Source organism: Apteryx mantelli, chromosome 2, assembly GCF_036417845.1.
Source record: "Apteryx mantelli isolate bAptMan1 chromosome 2, bAptMan1.hap1, whole genome shotgun sequence".
NCBI lineage: Eukaryota > Metazoa > Chordata > Aves > Apterygiformes > Apterygidae > Apteryx > Apteryx mantelli.
This window is the reverse complement of record NC_089979.1, coordinates 25,627,206-25,650,728: the sequence shown is the minus strand read 5'-3', so window position 1 is coordinate 25,650,728 and position 23,523 is coordinate 25,627,206. Positions and strand designations below refer to the sequence as shown.

The window sequence follows — 23,523 nt, the reverse complement described above, 5'->3', positions numbered from 1 at the left end:
TCAAACAGAAGAAGGAAGTATGCAGAAAGCGGAAAGGGGGACAGGCCACTTGGGAGGAATATGGGAACGTTGTCAGAGTATGCAGGGATGTGACGAGGAAGGCTAAGGCCCCTTTGGAATTAAATCTGGCAAGGGATGTCAGGGACAACAAGAAGGGCTTCTTCAAATACATCAGTGGCAAAAGGAAGACTAGGGAAAATGTGGGCCTGCTGCTGAAGGGGGTGGGCGCCCTGGTGATGAAGGATACAGAGAAGGCAGAGTTACTGAATGCCTTCTTTGCTTCAGTCTTTACTGCTCAGGCCAGCCCTCAGGAATCCCACACCCTGGAGGCAGGAGAGAAAGTCTGGAGAAAGGAAGACGTTCCCTTGGTCGAGGAGGATCAGGTCAGAGATCATTTAGGCAAACTTGACATCCACACATCCATGGGTCCCGATGGGATGCACTAACGGGTGCTGAGGGAGCTGGCGGATGTCATTGCTAGGCCACTCTCCATCATCTTTGAAAGGGCATGGAGATCAGGAGAGGTGCTTGAGGACTGGAAGAAAGCCAGTGTCACTCCAGTCTTCAAAAAGGGCAAGAAGGAGGACCCAGGGAACTACAGGCCACTCAGCCTCACCCCCATCTCTGGAAAGGTGATGAAGCAGCTCATCCTGGAAGCCATCTCCAAGCATGTGGAGGAAAAGAAGGTGATCAGGAGTAGTCAGCATGGCTTCACCAAGGGGAAATCATGCTTAACCAATCTGATAGCCTTCTATGGTGGGACAACTGTCTGGGTAGATGAGGGGAGAGCAGTGGATGGTGTCTCCCTTGACTTCAGCAAGGCTTTTGACACTGTCTCCCATAACATCCTCATAGACAAGCTCAGGAAGTGTGGGCTAGATGAGTGGACAGTGAGGTGGACTGAGAACTGGCTGAATGGCAGAGCTCAGAGGGTTGTGATCAGCGGCGCAGAGTCTAGTTGGAGGCCTGTAGCTAGCGGTGTCCGCCAGGGGTCAGTGCTGGGTCCAGTCTTGTTCAGCTTATTCATCAGTGACCTGGATGAAGGCACAGAGTGCACCCTCAGCAGGTTTGCTGATGATACAAAACTAGGAGAAGTGTCTGATACCCCAGAGGGCTGTGCTGCCATTCAGAGGGACCTCGACAGGCTGGAGAGGTGGGCGGGGAGGAACCTCATGAAGTTCAACAAAGGCAAGTGCAGGGTCCTGCACCTTGGGAGGAATAACCCCATGCACCAGTACAGGTTGGGGGCTGACCTGCTGGAAAGCAGCTCTGCGGAGAAGGACCTGGGAGTGCTGGTAGACACCAAGTTAAGCATGAGGCAGCAATGTGCCCTTGTGGCCAAGAAGGCCAATGGTATCCTGGGGTGCATCAGGAAGAGTGTTGCCAGCAGGTCAAGGGAGGTGATCCTCCCCCTCTCCTCAGCCCTGGGGAGGCCACATCTGGAGTGCTGTGTCCAGTGCTGGGCTCCCCAGTACAAGAGGGATGTGGCACTACTGGAGCAAGTCCAGCGAAGGGCTACAAAGATGATTAGGGGACTGGTGCATCTCTCTTATGAGGAAAGGCTGAGAGAGCTGGGCCTGTTCAGCCTGGAGAAGAGAAGGCTGAGAGGAGATCTTATCAATGTGTACAAACATCTAAAGGGAGAGTGTCAAGAGGATGAGCCAGACTCTTTCAGTGGTGCCCAGCGACAGGACGTGAGGCAACGGGCACAAACTGAAACACAGGAAGTTCCATCTGAATATGAGGAAAAACTTTTTTACTGTGAGGGTGACAGAGCACTGGAAGAGATTGCCCAGAGAGGTTGTGGAGTCTCCTTCCTTGGAGATATTCAAAAGCTGTCTGGACAGGGTCATGGGCAATGTGCTCTAGGTGACCTTGCTTGAGCAGGGAGGTTGGACTAGATGGTCCCTTCCAACCTCAACCATTCTGTGATTCTGTGAAACTATGGCATAGGTCCTATGACAGCCTTGGCATGGGCCAGACACATGTACAAAGCCCCTGTAGACTTCTGCAAAGCTCCCCATGGTATCTTCCTGTACAGATATATTTACTGGAGCAGGGAAAAATTTGGTAGTCAATATTAAAATGAAAGGAAAGAAAGGCAGAGCAAATAGCAGATTTTGCTTGAATGAACATTTGGATGTGTGACTTATTTCCTTTGAAGGTGAAACTTTTACATTCAGATTCTTAAGTTGATACTTGTTTTCTCGCGGCATTTTATTTTCCTGTTCTGGAAATAGACCTGGAATAAGACCTGCTTACGTTTTAGCAACTGTATTAGTATTACTGATTTTAGTATCAGTTTTTGCATATACTGCAGTATTTTCCCCTCTTATAGGTAATAAATATAAATGTTTTACTCTCATATGTTATATGACTGCAGTACCTTTTTAACAGATATAAAAATGATTGCCCAGAATTTGAAAACCATTTGTCACTTTCCTGGTTTTGAACAAGTTTCTGATAGTTCTCTTAATCACATACTGGTTGCTGAATTCATACTATAATACTGGAGTCTCACAGATTGGTCTTTTCAATTGAGATTTCATTAGAAGATGTTTCTGAATTGGAAAAGTTTTCTTTTAGAGTTGTTTCCCTTGCTTAGCTAATTCATAAGAATGAACAAATACTCCCTCTGTTGTGGGGGTTTATAATGTAGACCTCATTCTGTAGTGTGGAATTTTAACATTTTCTGAAAGTCCAGTTAAGTGATGTCAGCATATGTCCATGTGCATTACTATAGTAATAGAACAGAATATCAAGTAGTTAGTGAGGCATGACTCTCTGCCTGTAGCTCTGTTAGTTATTCCTAGTTGGTTTCCCAAATGTTCACTCAAATGGTTTTTAAAATTACCTGACAGTCCAATTCAGATAATGTTTCTCTAATTATCTCTTCTGTGCTTCGCTAATTGTCTCTTGAGCCTAGTTTGTTTCTCTAGCAGAGACTCAGACCCAGGTAGTTCTTTGGATTTTGGATATCTCTCCTGTTTAAAGCATTTCTTAAAAATTGTCTGCCCTGTCTGGCAGTTAGGATGTCTTAGCTTGAATGGGATAATTAAAAATTTATAGGAACTCAGCAAGGAAACTTAGTTATTTACTGATTTCAGTGGTGCTGTAGCCTGGGCATTGATATTTCATTGATGTAGTTTTGTTTAAGCATGCTTACTGTGTCCATGTTAAGACAGTTTGCTTGATGCCATATGCTGTGTACTAGGGCTTTTCTACTGTACATACAGAAGGAGATGATAGGTGTTTTCCAAGCCTATTCCAGTCCTCAAGCCCTTTCCTGTGATTGGTAATGAAGTTGTTCATTTATGCCTCTAGTAGCAATATCTTTTACAAATTGGAGGGGCAATCATGTTGGCAATCCTGGTTCAACAGCAGTTGCAAAAATGCATGCTTAACATGGATTTTCTTTTGTTTTGCAGAAAGCAGAACTAAAGTATAACTCAGCTGGAAAGGACTAATGGATTTATAACAGTAGTGTCATTTACTGTTTTTTCACAGAATCACAGAATCACGGAATGGTTGAGGTTGGAAGGGACCTCTGGAGATCATCTAGATTTTCCTTTTCTCCAGAAGGTGGGAAAAATAGCGCAAGAGTTATTAAACCCATTTTATAAGTCTCATTCTTAGGAAGCAAAGGAATATTTTGTGCAAGAAACTTTTCCCATAAAAAGTCTTTAAACTTGAGTTAATGGTCTCTTCAAAAAATTTACGAAAACTGTTTGGTTGAAAAATATCTGGGTTTTCCACTTAAATGCCAGTTGCAATTATTTCTGATAATTAGGTATGTTATATTATAAAAACAAAACAAAGATCTTCACTTCTGTAGTAAAGTTCTCAAAAGTTTAAGAAATGCTGGATTTATAGCTTCATTTTTGCCTCTTGGGTATCTATCCCCTATACTGAACGAACCCTGAATTTGAATGAGGAGTTGGGTGTTTAAGTCAAACTGTGATATGAAAGCTGTGAATTCAGTAGCTGCTTTATTAGGCAGCTTTCTGTTGGCCAAACTATTTCTTAGATATATTTCTTAGTTCTCTGGTGGATGGCCAATCACTCTGGCCTAAGCAACTGGTCATCTCGTTTCTGCTCATACTTTCTTGTAATACAGAAACTAAGTAGACTAACCTCTAGTTCTCTGAGTTGGGCATCCAATAAACATGTATAAAACATGCCCAGTACATACCAGCAGAAGTGGCCCACTCCTAAAATAAAGTCACAATGTCTTTCTGCTTAGAACATGGCTGCAGGAGCTGGCTGTGCTGACTTTCTACATGGCAGTGTAAGAGTGCTTGCCCAGTAACTTTGAGCTCTAAATTCCAGAACTTCTTCAACTCTAATGTATTCAAAGCTCCCATCTCCTGTTTCCCAGGAGAATTATCTGCCACTGTATTGTAGGCTAACTTGCATGGTGAGAAAGTAGCAGTTGGGAATGTATGAAATATAAAGCCTCAGTATATGTTACTGTGTAAGCTATTCTGGCCTTTGTAGTAGACGTGATGGTTCAAGAAAGGTTAAAGCTGATCACAAGATAGCTATTCACTCTAATAATGATGAAGCAATGTCTTTTGAGGAGATAAAGATATTGACAGGATCTTTGCAGAAGCACTGTGGACAGGAGAGTGCGGTCCCCTAACTTCACAGAAGGGACAGCAGCCAGAAGCATTCCTTAATCAGGCAGCAAGTGGAAACTCCTAAGATGGGGAAGGCTGAAAGCTTGTGACTTCTGGCAAAAGGAATAAGGCTCTTCCTCCACTGCAGATTTGCAGCTGCAGAATAGGTATGGTGCCCTGGTAGTAGAGGAGTGAGAGAAAGCCATGCCTGGGGAAGCATCAGAGCTGGCCAAGGCCAAAGCGTGCCTCAGCACCAAGAGGAGGAGACAGGAAATAGTAGTGGGAGACTCCCTCCTAGAGAGGATAGAGGTTCCCATCTGCTGACCTTACTTGCTATCTAAGAAGGCTCATTGCTTGCTGGTGGCTCAGCTCCAGGATGTTGAGGAGAGACTGCCAAGGCTTGTCTGACCCTCAGGCTGTTATCCCCTACTGCCCATCCATGTGGGTGCATTCCAGTGATACTGCCAGGGGAAACCTTGAGCATATCAAGAGTGACTCCAGGGTTCTGGATGTGAGGGTAGAGGGCATGGGGCCCAGGTGGCGTTCTCCTCGATCTTGCTGGTGAAGGAGAGAGGCTTGGAAGAATGGATGGATCCTATGAGTCAACACCTGGCTGTGCAGCTGGTATTGTTGACAAGGATTCAGCTTTTTATGACCATGGGACCTTCTTTGAGAATGAGAGACTGCTGGGGAGAGACAGGATCCACCTGACAAAGTGGGGCAAGACTGTTTTTGCCAACAAGCTGGCCAACCTAGTGAGGAGAGCTTTAAATTAGGAATGTCGGGGAGGGAGGTGATGACCCACAGTGAAGTGAGGAAATGGTGATCAGAAGTGGAAAACAAATGGATCAAGGTGACAGGAGCAAGAGAGATTTCAGGAATGATAAAATGGGGCCAAAGGAAGCCATCTTTAAGTGTCTGTACACAAATGCACAGCGCTTGAGTAATGAGCAGGAGGAACTAGAGCTCCGCATGCAGTCAGAGCTACAGCATCATTTGGAATAAGTGACACACAGTGGGGCAGGCTTGCACAACTGTAGTGCCATGATGGGTGGATACAGGCTATTCAGTGAGGTTGAGGGTGGCTTGCCCTCTGTATGAAGGAGCAGCTGGAATGCATAGAGCTGTTGTATGGGATGGATGACAGACTGGTTGAGAGTTTGTCAGGCTCAGAGGGGAGCTCAGTAAGGATGGCATTCTGTTGGGATTGTGTTACAGACCACCTGATCGATCAGAGTCAGGAAGTGGACAAGGCCTTCTTTAAAACTACTCAAGAAACTCGCTGGATCACAGACCCAAGTTCTTATGGGGGCTTCAACCCCCCTGACATTTCCTGGAAAGGTACCACAGCAGGATGCAAGAAATCCAGGAGGTTTCCGGAGGATGTCAGAGGTAATGTCTTGATACAGTACTGGATGGGCCAAAGAGGGGCAACATACAGCTGGATCTGCTATTCACAAGCAAGGAAGAAAGGCTGGAGGTGTGATAATCAGTGACAGCCTTAACTCTAGTGACCACAAAACAGAGGAGTTGAAGATCCTGAGGGGAGTGAGAATGGTAACTAGATACAGATTTCAGACTTTAGGGATGCAGGTTTTGGCTTATAGATGGTACTCGCTGGTGGATGAAATTGCTTCGAAGGCAGCTCCAAAGGGCAAAAGAGCTCAGGAAGGCTGGTAGGTCTTTAAAGATAGCATCCTTCAAGCTCAGGAATGGTTCAGCCCAATACTGAGGAAAACAAAAAATGTATCAGGAGATTGGCTTGGCTAAGCAGAGAATTTGTGACTGAGCTCCTATACTCCCAGTATATAGGAGGTGGGAGCAGGGAGAGGCTACAGAGGGGGAATTTAGAAATGTTACCTAGGTGCGTTGCATTGATGTTAGGAAAGCCAAAGCTCACCTAGAGTTGAGACTTGCAAGGAACGTCAAGAGCAACAAGAGGAGTGTCTATCACTACGCTAGTAGTAATAAAAGGCTGGACAAGGAAAATATGGGCCTGTTGCTGAATGGGTGGATAACAGTGACGGTGGGACACAGATAAGGCTGAGCTACTTGATGGCTGCTTTGCTTCTGTCTTCACTGACAAGGTCTCACAGGCTTCTGTGCTTAGAAACAGGGTTCAAGATAATGATCGAGTTAGGGGTTACACATGACCCATTGAAGTTCACGAGTCTGGATGGGCTGCATTTGAGGGCACTGAGAGATTACTGATGTCATCTCTTATAATCTTTGAAAAGTCATGGAGATTTTCTGTTCTTACGGACTTTCTTTGAAAGATGAGTATTGCATCCATTTTCAAAAAAAGGCAGAAAAGAGTCTGGGAAACTGATTATGTTTAACTGTCACAGAAAACTGTAGCATAGCTCACATAGAACAAATGAAAAGTAACTTACTGGATATATTTGAATGAGTTGGTTATCCTTAGAAGAATCTTTATGTATCGTGCTTTTAACTTTATTTGTTCTTGAAAGGCAGTCCACAAGATACTATTACTCTATTGTAAAGTAAGATATACAAAGCTTTCAGATCAAAATGATCTTCCAGGAACCTTACATTTTGCAAAGAAGTCCAAACTAACATTTAGTTTACTGTGGTGTGAGGAGCCTAAGTCCTCTGTAAAGTCCATGAAAAAGAGGTAGGAGCCTTCAAAGGGGCAGTGGGAAGCCTATGCTTTGCGCTTTTAAATTAGTAGGTGTCAACTTATGCCCTTGTTTTCCATGAAGTATTAACTAAATTTGTTTGTGTTAAGTTAGCTAGAGATCAAAAGGAATTTCTTTTTGTATTTAATTATCTGTAAGGATAAGGATTTTTATTTTTTTTATTTTACTTTGGAAGAACAAACCCTCCTAACAGCTCAGGTCCTCTCATTTTTCAGGGGTGTGTGTGTGTGTGTGTGTGTGTGTGTGTGTGTGTACACCTGCATGAGAGGAAGGAGACTATCTTACCTGTGATGGGCCAATGTTATGGTACTTCAGTGTTTCTAATGGAGATACATTTCATCCTTGAGACATAAACAGGAAGAATAACAGTAAGTACAGTAATCTCAGCAGGAAGAGAATAATTGATAGTGAAAGACCAGCAGTGTGGTGTCCTACCTCTTGGAACAAGTAGTTTCATTTTTTTTTGGGAAGCAGTCAGCACATAGTCTAGCAAGTAATAAAAAACTGTTGTTAAGAAAATGCATTGTATCCTGGTTTTTCATTCCCCTCTCTCCATACTACCACTTTCTTTTGGATGCTTTTTAAATTATGCTTTGCTGAAGTATGTATTCTTCAGTTTTCACTCTTTTAGTGCTTATTTCTCTAGCTTTTTGTCATCTCTGCCATTTTCCTCCTATCCCCTCCTCTGCTCTAGACTCCAGAGGTTCAGGAAACTCATTCAAGTAATCCTGAGTTCAGTGGGGGCAGACTCAGGAGATTCTGGAGAGGAGGCATCTACCATGTGGTCCCCTTACTTCAAACTTAAGTTTAGCTCACTGGATGCTTTTGTATGGTAGATAGTTGTCAATTAAAAGATAGTGAATAGAGTTAACTGCAGTCTAGGATTATGAAAGAATATGGCAATAACTAAGGGGAAAAAGGGGTAAACAATTTGGGAGGAGGAGGTGTGTATGAAAACATGGCAGTTTGAACAAAGGAATCATCATGGAATTGAGGAGGAGCAAATAGTCAAGTGCCGTAAGGCCTAGAACATAAGCAAAACAGTAGAATACATTTAAAAAAATCCCCAAAGAAATCTTACTAGAACAGAATGATATAGAGAAGGTAGAAAGAAAAGAATAAATAAATCAACATGTTACAAAAGGTGGCAGTGCAGAAATTAGGATTTGTGAATGAAAATAGGCCACTATTAATTATGCAGCAAAATTGGAATGAATAAAAAAATCCAGAAGGATGGATGGAATGAGATACTACGGGAAAAGATGATGAAATAAGAGATGAAGGAAAAAGTGTCACTGAATTAGTAAAAACAAATGTAAAGTCAGATGTGAAGATCAGCAAGTCCTAATGATCACATGTTAAGCACAAGCTCAGAAAGTATTTCTAGTGTCTTCCCTTTTTCTCTTTTTAAAAACAAATAGCTCAAACAAAATTTCTTAATTCTTTTGTAATGTTTATAATTAAGTATAGTTCTACCTGTAGTTTTTTCAGCTTGGTTATTTACATTTCTCATCCTGTTCCATATTTTACTGGTAGAAATGTGTTTCAGATCTCTCTACGAAAAATGTTTTACATTGTGAGCAAGTACATGTTTCATGAGTCATAAAGCTGTGCAGAAATAATCTCTGAGATAACAGTTACATAGAACTACTAAAGTATTTTTTAGATTTTATTTATTGCTCTATTTAATAATTAATTCACTTGGAAATCTGACAAATGAAAACAAATTTCAGTTATTTAGGATTGTGGATTTATTATTATTTTTATTTAGTTTCATGAAAAGGATAATAGAATGGGAGTTCACACTATGGTCTTGGTCTGCGTTTCATAATGCTCTTGCAGCTGTGTAGATGATGACAAAAAATCCCATAGGGTTTCTACACCATAGAGATAGGGCACTTTGCAACCATCTGTGGAGCGTGATCCTATAATATGCTGAGAATCCTCAGTTGGCAATGAATTCGATTAAGCAGCGTCTAGATGCAATTTGTACAGTTGTTTTTCTGCAATTTTTTTTTCTAGATAGTTTTTAAATCACACCTTTGATGAAACTGATGCAACTTGGTTGCTTTCCTATTAGTGCCTGTGGACCAGGCCTTAAAGTTAAGGGCATTCAGCACCCAAAGGGATGCTTAGCACCTTGTGTTATTCAGTTTTTATAACAACAAATAGATATCACATGAAGTAACTTCTAATGTTATTTGTGTATGCAACTCTGAAAGGTCTTGAACATTTCCCCACATTATATCTTGCTACAAAAATATCATTCTTGGGCTATGAGCTTTTATGCCAGAGATCCTCAGGGGACAAACAGAGTTTCTGTAAAATCCAAGAAAATTAAGGCAATGAATTAATAAATGGAGTTTATTGAATTAATAAATGGAGTTTAATTTATAGCATAGTAAATCTTTCATTTTTAAAGAGTTTTAACTTCTTCTTTTTTTTCTTTCAACTAAGGAAATGCTACTTCACCGCAAGTACAAAGACCTTCTTTCATGGACTACTTTGATAAACAAGATTCCAAGAATAAAAGCCCTGAAAACTGTAATCAGAACATGCATGAACCTTACCACATATCCAAAAATGTTTTCCCTGATAACTGGAAAGTCCCTCAAGATGGAGACTTTGATTTTGTAAGTACATTCTTAATGTTTTTGATGCATGCAGTTTATTTTATATGTGCCAAAAATAGTTCATTCTTTTCTATAATTCTCTTCATACAAATAAAATAAGTAGTCTTTCAAGAATACAGTCCAGTTTTTTCATCTTAAGGTCATGTACTGGCAGCAAAGTGCATTTGCTTGACGCAAGACCTCATAGATGAGTATGTGACATTAAAAATATATTTCTTTGTTACTACAATTTTTAGGTATAAAGTATTCTTAGTTCTTTATAATTTGTGTGGTGTTATGACTTCAGGATTTGATCCAGTTCTATTAAAGGTTTTAAAAATATTGTTATAGACCTGAAATACTGTTATGTTGGGGGAGTATCTCATTGAAATAATGCTCATTTTAAACTGGATAGAGACATTTACTCGTCTCCTTGCGAGATTAAGATCACTTACTGTTTTGCATGAGCCAGTTTGTTCATACTGTTCCAATAGCACACATCTTTCTACATGGAATTATTATATCTGACACTGGTCAATCTATTTCAGTGTGTTTCTTTTGTCCCCTGCGTAGTGTGTATAGTTTTTTTTTTTTTCACCTGCATTGTAAATAATAATAGAGGCAAAAAGAGAATGTTCCTAAGCTATTTATATGTATATAGTAATTTTAAGATGTTATTAATAAAGTGCAATAAATAATTACTTTGTTTGAAGACTTGCATATAATTATACCTGGTTTCCCCTTTGTTAAAAATTTAACATTTTTGAATGAAAGAACTTAGTTTATCTGTTACAGCTTTAACATGTTCTTCGCTGCAGTGCAGTAGCTAAATATGATCACATGACACCTTTGAAAGTACACTTGGGTTTTGGAGAAAAACATTGTGTTTAATTTTAGGTGACAGCTGTAGGTGTGGGGTTTTTTTTTTCCAGTTTTTCACTTACTGCATTTCTAAATAAAGCTGACTCTTAAATTTAAGCTGCTGGAGTGTATCCAGCTAAACAGCACAGTACAAGCTGTTGCTGCTGGAGAACAGAGTTTTGATTAAGCTGATACTTTTTTGGACCTTAAAATGCAATAGCCAGCATCCTCATAATAGACTAATAAAACAGCTAATTGAATTATTCATTGGAAAATAACTGGCTGTGTTTAAGTGGGATTATTATAGTGGCAACAAAATTGCTCATAGAACAATTCAAATTCATTCTTTTACATCACTTGCTAAGAAATGCAAACAAAAATGGTACCTCTTGTAAATGCTAGGATCCCGATTCTGTAAGTGCTTATCCATGAATAATTTTGACACGAATAATCCTGTGTATCTTGCTGGGATTGCTTGTATGTGTGAAGTTGCCTTCCTGAAATAAGAATTTGTCCTAGGATCAAACCCTGAGGAAGTCTGAATCTTCAGAAAGCAATTACACTGTGTTGTGGGTGAACCTTGTTAGTGGTTTAGAATGAGTGGCAAGTGAAACACTTCAGAAGCTACATGATGTGTTGTTTGTCCTTGACTTTCTAAAAATATAGTGTTGCAAGACTTGTTGCTACAAAATGATTCTGATGGAATAGTATTCAAAAAAAATGATTAGCTATTTGTATGGGTGATGTATGTAGGTTTCTTTGTGATTTTATTTTATGGATAGCAAAAGCCAAATACTTCCACAGAAAAGCCAGTCTAAGAAAGAGGTTAGGAAGAATCATCGATAATGGTTGTACTGTTTCAGACTAGTACACTATAATACCTTTTTCTGAAACATCTGCTGTGAGCTGATATCTCGCAAGATATTGGTTTTAACAGTTTGAACCATAGACAATTATTGTTTGTTTATGTATTTTATAAACACTTCTATTTATCTTTTAGACAGTCATGGATGTTTTAAAAAATGTTTTGTAACAAGTGAGTGACAGTATTAGTAAATGGTCTGTAAGAGACTTTCTGGAGGGATAAATCAGTGGGTGGCATGCATAATATATTGTCTACTTTTTATAAGATCAGTATGAATGTTTTCAGTGGTTGATGTGAAGTCTTTAAATGATTCATGAGAGTGATAAATAATGGAAACATGTCGTACTAAATAATTCTATTTTATTTTGGTTGGAATTAGTCTTAATGGGATCTAGAAAGGAATCCTAACAGTAAATGCCAACAATCATCATTTTATTTAAGGAAGAAGAAATTAATAAACCTAAAGCATAAATGATCAAAATCTAATTTAATGCTTTAATAGTACTCCATCATGTAGAAAAGAAAGTATGTTCTGTAAGATGGAGGTCACCAAACTCATTTGGCGAACGATACCTTAATTCTCAGAAAGCTTACTTAACCATATACCCCCATAAGCCATACAGAGCATGTCAGTGCTGGCAGTCAGCAAGCGCTTTACTTGGGAGCTGGGACAGAATCACAGCGCCATGCTCAGAAGAGGTATTCAAGTGTATCAAGTGGAAAGAATTATAACAAGTTTATTGGTGCATGCATCTCTTACAGCGTAAAATGGAAAAGGGAAAATGCCAGTCAAACTGGTCAGGAGGGAGGAGGGAACAGGAAGAAGAAGAAATCCTCATAAATCCCTGCAAATAATCAGTTTGCTTAATTTCTATATATAAAGTGAGACCTGCAGAATTAAGAGCTAATTCTTTTGGCCAGAGTGTATATTTGCTTTATGTTGTGGTGATACAGTATCCTATTCCCCATATATTTTGCTGTTTGACTGGGTAAAGCAATACACTGTTATTTAGTTTGTTTAAATGTACATGTAATGCAGCCAGTTTTACACACTTCCTAACTTCTTTTAGATACTGTAAATAAATGATACATGAAACTTTTATCTAAAGTTGGATAAATGAAAGTATAAAATAATGCAGAACAAACGTACCACTAAGTCTAGCTTGAAAGTTCTATGTGTGGGCATAATTTTCTGCCCTGTTGTATATGGTTTAAAAACAGTTATCAAATAATATAAGACTTTTGAAGAAAATAAGATGCTTTGGTTACTAATCAGAGGTTTAAGAAAAGTTATTTTAGCAATGATTTTTCTTCTGAAAGTAGATGTTTATGCTTTGTTTTTCACTGTTGAAGTCCATCTGATTCGAAAGTCAAAAGCTGATCTGATTTCTTTGTCACTAAATGGTATATGGGAATTTGAGATCCATCCCCTTCCTCTTGACTGTTGGTCCTGCTGCCCCTCAGTTTCTTGATCAATCTGTGCTCATTGGTGTAAAGCTCCATGAATTGATAAGCAAAAGTTCCCTTTGCAGACCTTTTAAGTTTGCACTGTATTCAATTAGGAATATTATAAATAACTTTTAACTAGACTTAATTCTGATACTGCGTGCTCACCTTTAACCTTACCTTATTCTATATGTTACCCTGTTGTGTATGCTTTAGGACTAAGGTGCTATTTTCCATGAACAGGAGTTTTTAAAAAGCAAATAGAAAAGTAGTAAAAAACAAACATTTTTGAATTTTGTATTTTCTAGGAATTTGCATAGTTATTTAAAAAAAATCTTATCTTTTTCAGTTATTTTGTTGTCTATTTCTAAATCTCATGGTAGATTCTGAAAACCAGAAATATGAGTCTTCTATATCAGTGAATCCCAGAGAAATGAATTAGTGTTGAAGTACTTCTAACCATTTTATTCACTTCACCCTTTTCAAAAGTACAGCGTTCAAGCTGTGATTGGATATAAATCTTATAAACAGTAAACTAGAGTTGGAACAAACTTTAGCCTTTGTATTAGACTTTGAATATATATTTTACACTTGAGTGTCACTGTGGGTTTTCTTTTTCGATGATTACTTCTGACTACAAGCAATTCCTTTGCATTCTTTTATTATTTTTAAATGGCATGCAACTAATGGCAAAATGAAAGAAGTATTTTAAACCCTAATTCTATTAGTTTTACTTGGGGTTAAGTGTTGCTTTATTTCACAGTAGACCTTGATGCTAGTAGAACTAACTGACAAGGTTTTGCTCATTCTGAGGAAAAGCGGTATAATGTCTTTGAATAAGTAAAGATGCAGTAAAACTATACAGTGTATGGATATGATATTCGTATGAACATTGATATACAACATAAGCGGCTTTTCGTAATGAGGCTTAACCATTTACTGGGCTGACTTATGTCCTTCTGTCTCAGAGTTCACAGGTCAGTAGCTTGGAACAGTGTGCCAAATTAAGCAAATGATGGGGTGTCTGTTTTGACTGTTGAAGTGACCGGTCCTTTTAAGAACAGTTATTTTATAGTTACTGTGTATTCATAAGACTGTTTTACTTTTATAATAGCTCTGTTCTTTCCATGAGCAATATTTTCTCTTGGACATGTACGTGCTGCAGAGAACTATATTGAATGAGCAATAAAACTGCAAGGTGTCATTGAAGCAGCTTGTTCAAATTTATCTTTGTCTTTCACAATTTAAGGTATTGTGGGTATTATATATAGCTTTTGTTAGATTCTTATGTGAGCAATAGAGAAGATAGTTTCTAGAAAAAATAAAGTGAACTTTTACTGAGCAAGAAGTGCGTGAAACTTTCATCATGGGGGGAAAAACAGGTAAATCTTAGCTTATTAGACTAATACACTGTGTGCATGTCTTCTTAATTAGCCTGCTCTTTAAATTTTTACTGTATCATGACATTTTACATTTCATTAAGGTATAATGTTGCTCTGTAAAATCTCCTTCTGCTTAGTAATGTGTATTAGCATGAGACACAATGTTAAAGGATTTACACGAGTTACAGTGAAGTGATATGTAATTGATGATAACCTGTGAGATGACATTACTCAGAATGAGTTGCTAAACATCATTTGCACTGATTGAATATATTACTTCACTTTAAATGGAAAATCATTTACTTTTTGTTGTAAGATGTCAATAGAAAAATGTAAAAAGGCAAATCCATTTATTATAGCAATGCTGGGTAATGATTTCTGTCTTTAGTAGAATTATTTCCAAACAGGAATGATATCCAGATTGTTAAATATTAAACAGTGAACTGTAGATCATGTTTTGCAGCAACTACAGTATCATGTTGAAGTAGATGCATTTTGGGTTACTTAGATTCTGGAATAGTAACAAAAATTTAAAAAGCCATCTGTTACTCTAGGCAGAATATTTCACTGGGTTTCAACTAGAACAAATATATTAGAATATAATCATTGTGAAATAACAGTATTGCAGATAGGGAGTACTTTCGTTAACATATTTTCAAATGTATAATGTGACAGTTTATTTGGTAGGAATTAAACACCATAAAAAGGGTGAAGATTGTTCACAATTTAATTAAAACTTCAATAACAAAACTAGGCTGAGTTAGCTTCATTAGAAATACCTCCATTTGTCTGGATTTACTCTGATTTTATTTGAGCAGCATACAACTTTTTTTTTTTTGTATAGCCTTCTTTCTAATGGGAAAGTATCTTTCTAATGGGAGTGTATTTCATGTAGTTGGTTCTTTTTTCAGCTATTTCATACCCTCCTCTAAGTCATATGCATTTTTTAAATAAAGTATTAACATATATTCATTTTGCTTTGTTTTTAGTTAGTTGCATAAATATCATGAAGCATTTCCAGATGCTGACAAGAAGAACATTAAAATATAAGAAATAGCAGCATTGTGTTTTTGTAATTGAGCAAATACGAAACTTAGGTTTGGACTGTGACTGTGTCTGTGCATACGCGATAAACAGGAGAGTCCGTACCACGTCATACAGCTGATCAGAGTGTTATTGATGTCGACAATTAACCTGCATGTGGAATTTCATCGATTTCAGTCCGGAGGCAGCTAACACAGCAGAGGCTGTTGAATAAATGTGTGTGCTTGCTGCTTTATCTAGCTCGTTTTGTGAGGACAGTGCGAACCGCAGCAGCAGAGAGTTTTGCGCCCCTTACAATAGAGGGCTGTACAGCCTCTTGTGCAGTGAGTGGTTATTTAAGGAAAAGCGGGGCGGCCGGGCAGGTGATTCAGTGGGAGGGTGTCAGTATTGGCAGTCTGCTGTGCATGACTTGCAAGTTACTGTGGTAGTTTCTTAGGCTTGTCATATAGTTGTTTATGCAGTCAGTATGGGAAGCTGTGCCAGCCTGTCATGTAAGTTAAAAATCTGTTACTGTTGTTTTCCTGTAGGGAAAGAGAACTGACCAACCTATTAAAATTTTTTGTTTGTTTGTTTGCTTGTTTTCAATTCTGCAAGTCAGATACTGACTCCAACTTAGCTAAGGAGCTAAGGACTGTATAAGGAGTGTTATTTTTCTTATAGAGAGTGGGGAATAAACTATCTGAGCAGGGTGATTCTCCAACTGATAGAATATATGATCCTTTCTCTTCGAATACATCCCTTCCCCAATTGGTATAGAAGTAAATAATTGAAAGTCAAGCCCAATAATTTTGGTCTTGTATATAACTAAATTGTTTAAACTGTAAACAGGATCAATCCTTCCTGTTTGTTCTAGGCTGTAGGATAGGATTACTGTAAAGCTGTTGGCCAATCACTAAGTCATTAATGTCCAAGTGCCAGTGCTATATTTCTGCAATTTTGGAAGGTGAATCTTGCCTTCTGACAAAGACCGTATGTATTTTGTATCCTGCAAGAGCCCAAAAGACGCCCTACTAGGCCAAAAAGCTTTTTTGCTTTCTTATGTGTGAATAATGGAGTAAGAGATTTTTAGTTATCACTCTCATGTCCTCTGAGGATAAGGCAACTAGCAGGCTAAAATTGTAGCAATATATTTTAAGTTAGATAATAGGAAAATTTTCTAATATGATAGCAAAGCACTGGAGTAGATTGCCTCAGGGGGTTGTGGAAGTGCCGTTATTTTAAGTGTTAAAAACCTGGTTAGATAAACATCTGTCAGGAATAGTTTTGGTGGAGTTAATCGTGCCTTGGAGCAGCAAAATGTTCTAGGTGACCTCTAAAAGTTGCTGACAGCCCTGCTTGCCCTGTTTTCTATGACTTTTTAAGCTGTTGCTGTGTTAGTTGTTAACTAGAACGATACTTTTAATATCGCAAATACCATGAAAGATTTTGAGAAGACCTTCTTTTTTACAAGCCCAAGCTTTCAAAAATAGTAATGTGCCAAATTTGTGTAGGAGCCTCAGTATTTTGGAGGATCTGCTCTTCGAGTAACCTTGACAATTTTCACAATTAACAGTCACCTATTATTTCCAAACATGAATCTGTCTCTGGAAAATTTTGGCCAAGGTTCAGTCAGGCGTACCTGCCATCATCTTATTGTATCATGTCAAATATTTTCAATAGGAAAAGACGGTATACTTGCATTTTAGTTACAAAATAGTTTCTAGTGAGAAGACATTTTAAAACTTACTTTTCAGCCAATTTTCAAATTTTTGTATGAAGTGAAAAACAAAACTACTCTACTCCAGGGAGCTTAAATGCCTGCATCATCTAAAAACTCTTTTTTCCGCACTAGCTGGAGTGAAGTGTAGCTCATGTGTATATATTTAGTTATACAATACGCCTGTAATTTATGCATAGTTTAAAGAGAACAAATGAAAGAAACCAGTGAAACTGATGAGCTGAGGCAGCACTGCTAGTTTAAAGTAACATCTTGTTACCGTGGTAACTGACGGTCTGTATTAATATGCTTCTTTGAGATCATTGTGTAATAGCTAAGTAATGTTTATAGGCTAGAAAAGAGCTTTGAAATACTTGGGGAAAAAAAAACCCACAGTTTTGGCTGGACAAGTTTTAGATGATACTTTTTTGTCCATCAAAACAATTCACTGTCAGATCTCTCTATTCTGTTTTCTCTTAAAAGAAGGGCTATTTAATCCAAATTGTTTCCATGTTACATGAATCACTGCTAATGTCAGGAAAGCGTACCACACCTTTGTGTGTAATGCCTGAGCCCCAAACTGCACGCTGACGATAAGAGCTGCCTGTTTTACTTTGTGTTGCCATTTTCAGCAGAAAGTCCTTTGAAATCATCTCTGTGAAATTATTGTGCAAGTTTACCACTGGGGAACAAAATCTGCTTTCCTGCTCTTTGCCATGATGATTAATGATAATGAAAAGAAGTAAAAGTAAAACTTGCCTAAGGAGAGTGGGCGAGTGGAATTTTGCAGTATGTTTTAATTTTTATAACCTCTTGGTTTTAAAGAGGATTTCCTCTTTATGTGGTTTGTTAAAAATTATGTTTTTGTCAGTTTAATGTTAGGGTTTTTTGTTTTGTTTTTTTTTTTACTGGGTTCAAATAGGAGCACGAGAACTTGTCAAATAGAATTCTAGCAATTTGGAATTTAACTGAAAAAATTTGGATTAGTTTGGTTTTCCATGTGGCTAATTCTCAATATTCAAAAGGTCTTGTATTAAATTTCTGTGCCCTGTGTTTTGGTCTGCGGCCAATAAATACTGTGTGTAGACTGTATATTAAGACATAGATGTTAACAATATCTCATAAACAAAATATTAGGAATTAAATGGTTGATATTTAATACTATTGAAGTTTATGAAGAAAGAATTGAACTTTTCCATGTAGTTTTTGGTTTGTGAATACCTTCTAGAATTTGAAATAAGACTTGTGTATTAAGGCATTTACTTCAGATAGTAGAAGGCTGTTAATACTTATCAGTGTTCTTTGTTATTTGGAATTAATGTCTCCAGATATCTGATTAGGCTGGACTTAGCGCACACACACATGACAAAAAACAGGGATTGCCCAGAATACATAGTGTTTTACATGTGGTTTTTTTTCTTTTCTTATAATTGTCATAAGTCAGAGAGAAAAAAGGCAACTCCTAAGAAACTTGAAAATCAAGCCTCTGTTTCTATAAGGATACATATTATTTGTTTGTGTTATAGTAATGTGTGAACTGTGTAAATATAGAATATTCTAAATGTCATTCCTTTACACTGATTCTCTGCCTATAGATGCCTTATAAACCACATTTACTTTTTTTTATTGGGAGTAGTAGCATTGCCATATGCTAGTCACTTTATTTTTTGGGAAAAAGGTGATTCTTTTAATAGAAATGTGGTACTGTCTAAGGCTTCAAGCTAATTCTTTAGGGGCTTAATTTTTTGCCTTTATTCTTATTATTTGGGTCTCGATAAAAGTGTGCTTTTTGGACAACACCTCTACTTAAAAAGATGAAAAACATTGTTCAGTAAAATCACCCAGTGAGAGGGGGGGAAAATGAATTTGGCAAGTTTTGGTACTTATTTTACAGTGTTATATGGGTAACAATATAAAAATAAAGACATGCAATCCCAATATGTAAATCTGTAGCTGTAGCTACTGACAAACTCTGCATATGAAGGTTAATCCCATGCTTCTTGCTAAAGTCAGTGGCAAAAATCCCACTGACAGCAATGTTGACTTTAGCTGCTCAGCTTATTAGAAGAACAAACCATTGTCATTTATGTGTCTAAATGTGAACTTGAGACTCCTGCATTTAAGTTTAGGGTTAGAAATTTCAGAGTTTAGAATGTTTCTCTTGGTATCCCTTAGTCTAGGGCAAGTATGCCTGTAACTTTTAAAATATATAAAATGTGCTGTTCCTAGAAAAAAAAAAACTGAAGAATTAAGGTTTAATTAGCAGGTACTTAAAGACTTTAGTCGTGTACTTACTGATATGTTAATGCTTGTTTTGACACTAGGAGTTGTACTAATATGAGAAAATTAGTGTTTAAAAAAAAAAAGTTTGTTAACCTAAATAGAGATACCAGGACAAAATTGCTCTGTAGGAAAGCTCTAAAGGTATAACAACATTGTTACAGCTTTTTCAAAAGGCTGCTTGATGCTCAGCTGAGACAAGAATCCTGACAGCGTTTATGCTTTTAGTCTGCCATAGTGAGAAGTAAAACAAGTTAGCTTAATCTGTTTTGAAGAATTTAACCTGTTTTACTTTGCAGTGCTTCAGACTAGGGTCATGGACAAGGTCAGGTCATCTTTTCAGCTGAGAGAAGCAGGAACGTGGTAAATTGTGCAAACTTGACTGCTTGAAGTGTATGAACATGGTGTAGTGATTGTTGAATTAGATGGCACCGTTTTTAAAACCGTTTGAAATTTTTTCCCTCGTGGTGTCACTACAGGCCAATATATTTAGTTGTTTTTTGTAATTGAATGTTCTTCTTTCAACCAAGATGAGAGGAACAAATATTTGGCAAAAAAATTTACAGAAGATATTTCCCCCTCACCCCAAAAAGTTTTCTATATCCAAAAAGTTCTCTAAGAAAAAATGAGCTGTCCCAAAATGACTATACCTCTTTTATCGTGTCCTTTGAAGATTGCCCTTTTTGGCATAGGGCATTACCTGGAGAGTGTGTGCACGGAAGAGGAGACTACCTTGCCAAGGGCTCCAGGGGCAGCACTCCCCCTGCAGACCTGGAGAAGGTGCTTCTATTTTTTGAAGGCAGTTCTTCATAGGCTTCTCATGCAAACAATTTTCTTCTCCAGTCTGGGAAGGAAAACTGATGAAGAATAACAGCCAAAATAAGTACTTTTTCAAGAAAAAAAAATTAGATGTAGCCTGTGAACAGCACTGGATTTGTACTGAACAAACCTTCATTAAAATTTTTTGGGACAAAGCAAAGCAATGTCAAAAGTCTTAGCGCTCAGGATTTATTTTAGAATAAGTTTAAGCTCATACTGTGCTGTTATAAAAGTCTGAAGAAATTATTTTTTAATCAAACAGTAAATTCTGTAACTTTGATCTATATGAAATGCACAGCTTAACATTAAGAATAGAACATAGGACTCTTATTGCCACAATAATTGCAGTTGAATTATTACTTGCCTAGAATGATGATTTATTTTAGTTAAAATTAATTGCTACTTAAAGATCGCCATACTTGCCATTACATATACCCGCAGGTTAGATGCCATCAACACATGAGTATAGCATACATTCTTCAGATAGAGGATCATCTAAAGATAAAAATGAGAAATAGCGTCCTGATAGTGGTCTTAGTGATAGAAACACATTTTAGTTCCATGATGTGTCTGTGATGTATATGTATACCCTTTTGCTGGAATGAGCTTTTTATTTTGCTTTTGTAAATTTTGTTGCCATTTCTATTTTTTTAAAGTGTTTCCATTAACTAATAAAATGCCACTGTAGATCAAGATAGAGAAGGAGACCCTTTGTAAGCAAACCTTCATTTAGACAGGTTCAGTTAAAATAAAGACATTAATTAAAAAAGAAAACCGACACTGGTCTGTTGTGACTTTGTTCGTGGTGTCTAATTATTCCTTGACGGGTGAGCCCCTCTGCGCAGCCTGCCCTCGGCACACCTGCAGAGAAAGCGAAGTGGGCTCCACACGAGTGCGTTCATCCTGGTACCGCTTTATTTGGGTGTGCTCTCCCATTTGACTTGGTGACTCTTGCACAGGTTAGCTTCCTTGTGATGGGTTTCACAGAGCCTGTGTTACAGTGATTGGCTTTTCCTATGCCGAGTGCTTGGACAGCACCTAGCATGTTTTGAGCACTACTGCGACGCAAAGCCCGTTGAAGTGAGGAGACTGTGGGCAAATCATGCTCCTTTCACCCATGCTCAGTGGTTAACAGGATTTAACCCCCAAATAGTGCAGTGCCCTTTTATAGAAGAGCAAGTGTTTGCAAGAGTAGGTTACGTTTGCAGAGAGAGAGGGAGACTGAAGGAGGTGGCGATTCTGCAGAGGGTTGCTGAGGGATTTGGGGAAGGGGAGTGGTAGGTGGAGGGGGCCGATCTCGGCCTTACTTAAGCATCTCCATGGCCTACGACACTCCAGAGCCTTGTTTTCCCCTCTCTGCTGGCTGATGACACTATGGCAACAGCCCACTGATCATCTTGGAGGCTGGCTGATTCAAAACTACAGGGGAAAATAGTGACATTGGAAACAGTGGTTTGAAACTACCTGAACTGTTTTCCATGTTTTAAAGAGCTGTTGCTACAGCAACAGCAGCTCACAGAGGACAGAGCGCTGCTAAGTTTCAGAGATTTGGCAGTTGTGTGTGCGGAGTGGGCGTATCACTTCCGACACCAACCTGTATTCCCTGCCCCCATCTTCTTTGAAGATACCTACACTAACCTAGGATCTAGGTAGCATAGTTTTCTAATGTGTTTGCAGTAATTCTAAGTGAGCAATTTACTAATGTAGCTGGATTTCAACTCATTCTTCTATTGTTCTTTTCCTTCTTCTCTCTCTTTTTGCCCCCCCTTCCTAAACCAAAACACCTCTGAAGACCAGTACTTGCCATATCCTACAGTCTTCAGACTCTTCTCTCATCAAACACCATGATGATGATGTTCCACATCTCCTGTTATGGCAGTCAACAAACATAAGCTCTGTTTGACCATGCGTTAGGAAAAAATTAATTCCAGAGCTGAGATACCTTCACTGAAAAATAACCCAACATTTTTAATCAGTTAATTATTATCTGAAGTGCCTCTGCTGCTGGCAGTTGCCATTGTAACATATGGGGAAGAGAGGATTTTGCAGATGGCCAATTCAGTAAACTATTTCACAGCTTTAAATTGAAAATCAGTACAGTGAGCTTCACCTGGCATCTAGAGTGTACTATGCCTGCTGTGAAAGCTGTCACTTAGTAAGTGGACAAAAATACAGTATGTGAACAGAAATGTCTGGTTAGCAGAGGTGTCTTCTAATATTCAGTTTACTGCAGTAGTATTTTTATGGAATGAGAAAAGCTACTGTAATGTGATCCATATCTGAAAGGGGAAAGTACATTCTTGCCAAGCAGAAATTTCAAGAGGAGTCCTAGTCATAACTGCAACTTGCATACCCAGGAGCAGTTAGGAGTCTAGCGAAACATCTTAATTGTAGTAATACTGAGGCTGCTACCTTACCAAAGGGGAGCTGAGAGAGGAAAGGACACTCCAGTTGCTTTTTTCAAATGTACTAGCATTGTTTCAGATTTCCCAGGTTGAGCCATGGATTGAAAATCATCCTCCGTGTTGCATCCTCTAACAAAGAGATCTATAAGCCCAAATATGAAGGAGTATATCAGTCTGTGATGTTTATTTATTGGCTGTCTCAGAAAAATAATAATGCGAGTGTTGTAAATGATTCTCAACTAATGTAATCTCATATTAAACACTAGAAAGTGTTAAAAACATGCTTATGTCCTGAAATCAAATGCTCAAAAGTTAGGGAATGCTGTATTTATGATTGTTTGACCCTTATGTACCAACTCTTTGGCTGAGTCATAACCTGTAGTCATGTAATTAAAGACTTTATAATAAAGTTAATGTGTAATATAACTGGAAAAGGACAAAATTAAAGTTGTGTAAGGAGTTTATAAGCATTGTCTTCCCTAATGTGTTTCAAGTATTTGATTTAACAGTCTTTCGAAGAGTTGTATGCATATAATTTGATATCCATTTACAAAGGAAAAAGGTGAAGAAAAATGAAGTTTGTTCCATGCAAACATGATAGTCCTCCATTGCACAATGTCAGTGAGGTTTGAAGGCTGAATTGTTAACCACAGCACTCAGATCAATGTCTTGAGTAGTTAGAGTAAGTGTATTGACTGGTAGAGGAAAGAAATCAAAAGGAAGAATAGACTACTCATTGGGAGCCTGGATGAAGGGGACCAGGAAGGGAATGAACAAGGAAAATCAACGTACTCTTTCTCCTGCTCTTGGGATAGGATTTGTGTGAGCTGGTCC

The 23,523-nt window shown here is 38.2% G+C and overlaps 1 protein-coding gene across 8 annotated transcripts in view; it reads left to right on the top strand.

Moving 5' to 3' along the window:
* STK3 (serine/threonine kinase 3) overlaps window positions 1-23,523 on the top strand; it is a 156,735-nt gene that overhangs the window by 94,418 nt on the left and 38,794 nt on the right. For 3 of the 8 annotated variants that reach the window (XM_067290362.1, XM_067290355.1, XM_067290359.1), the window contains 2 exons: window positions 5,838-6,011; window positions 9,737-9,912. In XM_067290362.1, the coding sequence (XP_067146463.1) occupies window positions 5,838-6,011; window positions 9,737-9,912 (350 nt within the window). Of the gene's footprint in view, window positions 1-3,507; window positions 3,583-5,837; window positions 6,012-9,736; window positions 9,913-17,820; window positions 17,916-19,764; window positions 21,164-22,076; window positions 23,143-23,523 lie in introns of those variants that run through there. The other 5 variants (XM_067290356.1, XM_067290358.1, XM_067290360.1 and 2 more) reach the window with 5 other exon arrangements.